This window comes from Oryza brachyantha, chromosome 10, assembly GCF_000231095.2.
Source record: "Oryza brachyantha chromosome 10, ObraRS2, whole genome shotgun sequence".
NCBI lineage: Eukaryota > Viridiplantae > Streptophyta > Magnoliopsida > Poales > Poaceae > Oryza > Oryza brachyantha.
This window is the reverse complement of record NC_023172.2, coordinates 1,994,713-2,003,424: the sequence shown is the minus strand read 5'-3', so window position 1 is coordinate 2,003,424 and position 8,712 is coordinate 1,994,713. Positions and strand designations below refer to the sequence as shown.

The window sequence follows — 8,712 nt, the reverse complement described above, 5'->3', positions numbered from 1 at the left end:
GTTTTACATACGCTAACTAAGCTGGCTTGCTTAGGCACTTTCGAACGCGTCCACGATTGATCATATAAATAATGTCATTCAAATAAAGATATTAATAACCAAAGCTACTAAAATACTCTAAAGTGAATAATAAATGCTTTTAATATCCTGACAAAAGGGCTCAGCCTGCAAGTGCAACAGAGGGCCTGGCCTGGGCTTTGAATGTTTTCTGCTGGGCCAGGCCCACACTCAGCCCAGTTTCATCACTCACCTTAACCACACACATACTCACCCTGAGGAGTGGGCCCCACCTCCACGACAGACACTTGTACAACTCTCTCTCTCCACGCGGTATTCGTAGCCGCCAACACACGCCAGACCCGAACCCCAAACCCACCGGTGGGCCCCACCCGTCATCGACCCTGGAGGCGGGTACGGATCCAGATCGCCGCACGCCTCCGATTTCCCGAAACACTTGCCGACCAGCTCCGCAAGGCCGACACGTGGGGTCACCACGTGATGGGCCCCACCTGTCATTCGCGTGGGTCAATCGCACGACCGCCCCGCCGCTTACCGCTACTTATTACAGACCGACCCGTAATTCCAAAATGGAAGTGTTTTTTTTTTGTCCTTCCCTTTTTGTCTCTGTCCCTTCGCTTCGCTTCCCTCTCCGCCTCGCCTTCTTCTCGTGAGGAAAAGGGAAAAAAAAAAAAGGAAGGGAGGCTCGAGCTTACCAAACCCTAGGTCTCGATTCGGCCGGGATCGCGGGCGCGGGCGCGGGCGGCGGGGGGATGACGATTCCGAGCGCCGAGGGGTTCCTGCAGGCGGCGAGCTGCCTGCCCTGCACGCCGGAGGAGGAGCGGGACCTCGTCGTCGCCCTCACCCGGGAGGCCGACGAGAATGTCAAGGACGGCGATCTCCGCTACCTCGTCTCGCACGCGTCGGTGACCGAGCCGCTGCCCCTTCCGATTTATCCGTTTTATTAGTATATTGCTTTTGTTTTTATTTTTTTTTCATTTTTTGCTGCGAGCATCTAGGGATCGTGTTCCATACAGAGCCGTGTGGATCTTATCTATGCGGTGGGGAAATCGAGTGTTATAATTGGGACGCGTACTGTTTTCTCTGTTGGGTGCGTGATGCGGACTTGTGATCTGATCTGTGGATGTGTTTGTTTGGGGTGATATAGTAATGATCTAATCCTTTTATTAGTTCTTCTGTATATCATTTGAGAAGAAATGTGTTTTTTTTTCACTTTTTGCAAACTCCTTAGGAAAATGTTACAAACAAATTTTTGTTTATATGTTTGAACTGTCCAAGGCAGTTCAATGCACAGGACCTTGCAATTAAATGCCACCCTACATTGCTTGTACGAGTTGGCTTCCTGTTTGATGTCGGTCCGTTTAATCCGCCAGCTTTTCAATTCAATTACATCATGTTAACCGAATGTTGTGGCTGATCAATTACATCATGTGCACTGCGCTAATGTTGCAGCTGGTGGATTAACTGGCAACGCTACGTGGGCTTAATCAAACCTGAGGATGATGATGCTGACATGCTTCCTCAAGCTCCAAGTAGACCAGGGGATATAGATAACTCAAAGCTTTTGGAGGAAAGCAGCAGTGATGGTGATGAGCCAGAGCTTCAGAGAACCCTGAGAGAAGGAGAGGACTACGATTTGGTGCCCCAAGAAGTATGGAGGAAGCTACATGAATGGTATGCAATGCTATGTTTGTCCATTTATCCGTCTTCATATAGAAAGTTTGGTGTACCGATAGCACCATGAGTTTGTTTGTCTCTTCATTTTTTCTGTCCTGAGAGCCAATGTTTGCCCGATGAAATCTGATCAAATTTAGACACTGTTCTATTTGGTGAGTTTTTTATGAAATTCTTATTTTCTTTCCTTTTGGACTTGTTTATTTTGGCCAAGCTTGGGATTCCAATTTGGCTGCTTGGGCTTTGATATGCCAAAGTGTGGATTGATTTCATGTACTTCACTTAGGCATGAACTAGAAAAGTCTAGGGGGTGATTGTTTGGCTTTTTCAGGGAAAACGCCAAATGACATTTGCAAACAAACAATAATTTATGAATAAAACTTTTATATACATGTTCTTATCGATCTAAAACCAAAGGCTGAAAAATAAACTACGACGAAAATAGCCCAAAATCAACTCCAAATTTAAGGTTGAAAATTCAAATTTTGGCTTATAAGCATAATCAGAAGCGAAATGATTTGGCTGCCAGTTTGTTGTCCTGTTTTCTCAGTCTGTTGTCAATTAATTGTTGCCCTAATAGAAAGGTCTGGTTTAGAACCATTTAACTTGTAAGTGCTTAATATGCTATACATGCTTTCATAATATGAAGTCAGATTGCTCTTCATTGGATTAACTCAGAATAGCTATGAGTTCACTACTGTAACTATAACTTCTCCTTAGTGTCCATGGCCCAATGTATTTGAAACCTACATTCTTCAATTGGCACCATCTGTTACTCATGAACATATGAATACTTTCAGGTACAATGGTGGACCAGAACTCTCAAGAAAAGTAATCTGTAGTAGTCCAATTTCCAAAAGTTACATTGTGGATGTCTATCCCCTCCGTCTAAAATTATTTAATGAAAGAGACAGCTTGGAGAAGGTTATCAGAATAAGTAGAAAGGTATAGTAGGTCTGATTTGTACTTTCGACATTGTGCCCCATATGTAATTGTCCATCCATAATGCATTGTGCCCCATATGTAATTGTCCATTCATAATGCATAGTGCCCCATAATACTGATGCTTCTGCTACTAAACTTCCCTGGTTTCATAATATTTGACATTTTTTAGATCTATGGTTCCTTGACATTTCTCCATTGATGAAATTACGATTTAAGAGTGTAATTATTGAGTGGTTCTACTCTCCAATCCTAGTTCACTGTTGCAAAGAGGTTGTGTATTTCATGTTAGCTTATTTTAGCTCTCATGCCTCTTTGATCTGTGCTTATGGTGTGGGACAAATAGGAGGGAGCATTTATTTGATAGATTTTCAGTTTAAGCAATATTTATACCTTGGATCACATTGTTGGCAAGTCATATTTATCCACAAATAATCAGTTATCTATCTTGCACATTTGCATATATGAAATAAGAAAAAAGCAATGTGCATTCCCTCTGTGATGAAATGCCAAGAAATCATATGTTGGTTCATCGTTCCTTGCTTGTTGTAATCTACTTTTCTATGCTTGAACACTTGACCTTTAGAATGTGATGCTGATATTTTTGGTTCAATATTAGCAAAAGAAAAAAAATACTGTGACATACTTGATGTGCAATGGTAAACATGGTGCATACTGGTTTACTAACTGCTGGAACTAATAGATCCTCTAGTAAAAAAAATTTCTACTATCTTCTTCTTTCTTAGTTACTCTTTTGTTGAAATAGTATTTTTTTCCTTTTCTTTTGCAATTGACTTGATTGATTTTGTTGACGTCTGTATTTGATGCTTTCAGGACAAAGTTCATGAACTCTATAGATTGGTTTGCTCACTCATGTCTGTTGAACAGTCTAAGGTACATGCATCATCATATATTCATATATTCATGAATCTGTAGTATTATTATCACATAAGCTTACGTATACTACTCTTTGCTCTGTTACACCTTAATGCTTCAGATCGAAATCTGGGATTATTATCAAAAGATAAAGAACAAAAAACTGATCAATCTTAATGAGACGGTTGAAGAAGCTCAACTGATTATGGACCAGGAGGTATTATGCGATCCTTATTCACACATCTATTGTTTTCTCTGTAAAAACCTCGTTTGGTTTCCTATTTTTGTCAGCAAGATGGTTGCTGGCCTTCTGTTGCTCCCTTTTCTTCTGTGGTCTGCCTTAGGATGTCACTTGTTCTCCTAGGAATATTGACTTTGTAATCTTTAAGATGTAAAATTCTCAAATCTTGCTCAATTTATCATCTTAATGTACATGTGCACTTTTCAAGTTATATTATGGTTGACATGAGAACTATTTTGAGTTTATAAAGTTGGCTGCCTTTTCTTTATCATACTGAGCAGTTCATTGCAATGTTCTGTTATGAATAAGTTCTATCACTGTTCATTATCTGTACCATTGTTGGTTCCCTAAATCATGTTTTTTAAAAATGATTTTACCCTTTGTTGGCAAGCATGTAGCCATTTTACTATTTTTGGCTGTGCATTAATATTAAACTGCTACTTGTTTCTTTTATGCTTGCAGATTATTGCGGAGGTGAAGCCAGATGATGCTTGTTGTTCAGATCTTGATACAAGATCAAATAATGAACTAGCATTAATTCCTTTGGAACCCTCAACATCATCACTTTCAATTGCTGGAGGTCCTACATTTTCAAATGGGTTTTCACCTGGATTTGGTTCTAGTTTTTCCCAAGATAACAGCTATCCTTTATTAAGGGATACAGAAGATGGGTATAGTAGTTTCTCCAATGGATCAAAGGATGATATCCATGGATTAAGTGGGTTACATAACTTGGGAAATACATGTTTCATGAACAGCGCCATACAATCCTTGGTTCATACGCCTCCATTGGTGGAGTACTTTTTGCAGGATTACAGTCGGGAGATAAATACTGAAAATCCACTTGGTTTACAGGTATGGGTTTATTCTTATCCAAATATTTATTAAGGATTACTAACTTATGGTCTTCTTGGTAATTTCTGAGATGTCTCTGTTGAGCAGGGTGAACTTGCAATTGCATTTGGAGAATTACTGAGAAAACTTTGGTCAGCTGGTCGAACTTCTGTAGCTCCACGTGCATTCAAGACAAAACTTTCTCGTTTTGCCCCTCAGTTCAGTGGATATAATCAGCATGATTCTCAGGTTGGTTCTGAATGTTTATCCTAGACAATTCTTGTAAGTTTTTGTTAAGTGGTACTGACATGGAGTTCTGTACCTTTATTCTGTTTCATAACTCCCATAAATTAGTCATGTATTGTTACTGTATTCCTTGCTTAAAACTATTATGCTATTACAATACAGTGAATTTTCATTTCAATACTCAGGCATACTTCTAGTGTTACACATGTCAGTTTGGAAGTACATGCTTTATTTTTCTTATTTGCAATAGTTACTTAATATGTTAGTTCCTTTCTCATTTAGTCATTCAGTTCTTGTTTGCATAAGTTCTATTTATTTGAAAAGATTTGACAACTCAGTTTGTTCATATCTTGTTAAGGATGATATGGATTGTACTTACTTCTCTTTAATGCAGGAGCTGCTTGCATTTCTTTTGGATGGTTTGCACGAAGATCTGAACCGTGTGAAAAAGAAACCATATATTGAAGCAAAGGATGCTGATGGCCGTCCAGATGAAGAACTTGCTGAAGAATGTTGGAATTACCATAAAGCTCGAAATGATTCTATAATTGTTGATAAATTCCAGGTAAGTAAATCTTTGCAACTTTTCTAGTTAATTAGTCATAAATCATGGTGGAGCGAATGCTTGTTCAGATCTGAAATTATTTTAAAGGTATTTCAATTGCTTTTTTATATAAAAAATGGTTCCCTTTCTCTGGTTGTTCTTTAGGCTAGTATTAGAATGAAATGATAATACTTAAACAATGTATAATCTGACAGCTTGTTTATCTAAGTCAGACATGAGAGAACAGGTGAATTTGAACATGTCGTAGATATCATTAAATAGTAACTATATTCTGGGTTGAGAACTGATACTGTTGGTTGTAGGGTCCTTGCAAGTAGTGGGGTATTCATTTTTTTTTTGGTATCGTTCTATTTTTTTAAAATGTTTCTTGAACAATGGCCACAATAATGATCGCTACCAAAAGTTCCGCCTCAGGAAACTGAATATATTTTGGTTCTCAGTTAGCAAACAATATTTGTTGCATCTTTGGAGGATGCGGACGCTCAGCTGCGTGACATGGCACAAGTCGCCACTCCTTTGGGAAGTGGGAGATTGTACAGTTACCTTGTAAATTGCTTGAATCATGCAATATTATTTATGTTCAAATTTCAATAGTATTGGTCATTTTGGTGTATTTTTTTTCTGCACAGTATCTGTTATGTCTCTGTTGTAACCATCAATTGTTTGGTTGATATTTCAGGGACAATACAAGTCCACGTTGGTTTGTCCTGATTGTGACAAAATCTCGGTTACATTTGACCCATTCATGTACTTGTCACTACCACTACCCTCAACAGTTACTCGCATGATGAATGTAACTATATTTAGTGGTACTGGGGATACCCTTCCCATGCCTTACACTGTGAAAGTACAAAAGAATGGAGTTTGTGGAGATCTTATAAAATCCCTGAGTGCTATGTGTTGCTTACAAAGTTCTGAGACGCTGTTGCTTGCAGAGGTAAAATGCAGTTCTTTGTGGCAAAAGTACTATTGGAAGTTTCTTTCAGTAAATAACTAACTGACATTATATTCGTTAGGTATATGATCATCGGATTTACCGTTATTGGAATCCATCAGAGCCACTTTATCATATAAAGGATGAAGATAAACTTGTTGCTTACAGGCTACCGGCTGGCTCTGAAAATCTCTTGAGGGTAGAGATCCTGCATCGGGTGGTTGATAGGTGAGGCCGTAATTGTGTTAGCAAGGGCAACACATGATTCCATGCACATCATTTCATCATAGCTCGTTAGTCATTAGTCATTACACTATTTTCTTCTTACGATTGACAAGTTATTGTTGTGCCTTAGAACAGGTGATAGTTGTAACCCTGCTCTTGCTCAGGTTTAGATTCTAGTGGTAAGTTTTTGCTTATAGTTAATTAGAATAGTTGTGGCTGACAAATAATTGCTAAGGACAATGTGAGACTTATTACCTCATTGTATCCCATTTATTCAATGGGTGTGATTTCTTTTATTCTACTATACTACTTGGTTTTGGTTTCTAAATTTATGCCTATACGTTTTTATGGTTTAGTTAATTTATGCAGATATACTTCAGAGTCTATGTTCAATCTTACTCGGAAGCTCATTGGAAGCCCTCTTGTGACTTGTATTCCAAATGAGGCTACGAGAAAAGCTGACATTTATGCAACTGCCTCTGCACTTCTGGCTCCATTTGTACGAACAAAAGTACATACTCTGGATGAGTCGGCAACCAAGTTAAATAGCAATGGGCCTAGCCTGGATGGTATTGTACTGACAGACAATGGTGTGACCCATGCGGAAGAAGTCTCTACATCAAATGTGGATGAGGAAGCGGCTGATGAAGATCTTTTGCCATTCCAACTTTGGCTGACCGATGAAAAAGCTAATAAGAAGGATCCTATAGATGCAGATTCTAATGGTGCTCCTGGGTTGACCATGAAATTATTAATGGACTGGTCTGATAGAGAACATGAAGTATATGACATTAAGTACATGGATGAACTCCCTGTGGTCTTCAGGCCTGGATTTATGTCAAAGAAAAATCGGCAAGAAGCGGTCAATTTATTTTCATGCTTAGACGCTTTTCTAAAGGATGAACCTCTGGGCCCTGATGACATGTGGTTAGTATTGTTTCTTTGTCCTTTATTAACTGAAACATGCAAATCACCCTATTTTTACCACAAATAAAATGCGTTTGTTGATCTCTGATAGCTTAATTGAGCAGGTATTGTCCAAGGTGCAAGGAGCACAAACAAGCCAGCAAAAAGCTTGACTTATGGAGGTTGCCTGAGATATTGGTAGTTCACTTGAAAAGGTTCTCATACAGCCGTTTTATGAAGAACAAGCTTGATACATTCGTCAACTTTCCGATCCATGATCTTGACATGAGCAGATATGCAAATCACTCATCAAGAAGTGATCAACCGCCAATTTATGAACTCTATGCAGTGATCAATCATTATGGTGGTATGGGTGGTGGTCACTACTCTGCATATGCAAAGGTAACTTTGGACTAACTTTGCTAGTTCTTGCACATCCTTTTTAGGTGTGTTCACTTGTGGGTGCTGAATTACTTTGGTGTGCATTTTGTACATGCAGTTAGTAGAAGAGGACAGTTGGTACCATTTTGATGATAGCCATGTCTCCTCTGTTGGTGAAGAGGAGATCAGGACATCATCAGCTTATCTCCTCTTCTATCGGCGAGTTGGTAGCAGTTCACCCTTCAGAAATGCTACAGTTGACACTGTTATGGTTGATTCGCTGGACTGAAGACCAAAATTCGGTATGGTATATGGTTTTGTGGCCAATACATATGCTGCTGAGAAGATTGCTAGGACTTTGATTTGCTGGTTTTGGGCACTGAGTATTGGTGCATGGTAGGTCCATCCAAACAACCGTGGAGGTTTCGGAGGGTGCAGCATCTAGTTAGCATCATCAATATGTTACAACCATTCTCTAGCAGATTAGGGGGGGCCTCCAATATCTCCTGTCTCGCCTTTTGGCGAATCTTTGAAATGTTGCGGTCTACCGGTTGCGAAAACCTAATTTTGCCGATGTGCTGATGTACAGCAGCAGGTCTTGTTAAATTACATGCCCTCGTTATTGGTGTGCATGGGTGGGTGGTGGAAAATCAGTTGTGCAACTAGCTGCATCAAAACCAGAGGAAAGTCAATGTGCTGCATTTTTGCTTTGCCAAACTATATCTGCTCCAATGTTCTTATTTTACTCTAATCATGCCTGCTAAGGCCAGGTCTTCACTGTACTATGCTGAGCACATGTATCGTGATGTAAGCAAACAATTATCTGAATTGCCTGCTTAGCTATCAAAACGATCTCGTATCTGGATTCAA

At 39.5% G+C, this 8,712-nt stretch overlaps 1 protein-coding gene across 3 annotated transcripts; it reads left to right on the top strand.

Annotated features, from left to right (window-relative positions):
* The first annotated feature begins 652 nt into the window (after window positions 1-652).
* Window positions 653-8,712, top strand: LOC102722896 (ubiquitin carboxyl-terminal hydrolase 9-like). Of its 3 annotated transcripts, XM_015841881.1 has the most exons (14): window positions 653-919; window positions 1,471-1,692; window positions 2,493-2,637; window positions 3,469-3,528; window positions 3,632-3,727; window positions 4,214-4,606; window positions 4,694-4,834; window positions 5,226-5,396; window positions 6,076-6,333; window positions 6,413-6,558; window positions 6,925-7,482; window positions 7,587-7,863; window positions 7,961-8,144; window positions 8,243-8,712. In XM_015841881.1, exons 1-13 carry the CDS (start codon window positions 771-773, stop codon window positions 8,129-8,131), a joined length of 2,787 nt encoding a protein of 928 aa, XP_015697367.1. In that variant the 5' UTR covers window positions 653-770; the 3' UTR covers window positions 8,132-8,144; window positions 8,243-8,712. The 3 variants fall into 3 exon arrangements, with proteins under 3 accessions (XP_015697367.1, XP_006661645.1, XP_006661646.1); XM_006661582.2 differs by having other exon boundaries at window positions 7,961-8,712; XM_006661583.3 differs by lacking the exon at window positions 653-919 and adding an exon at window positions 1,225-1,373 and having other exon boundaries at window positions 7,961-8,712.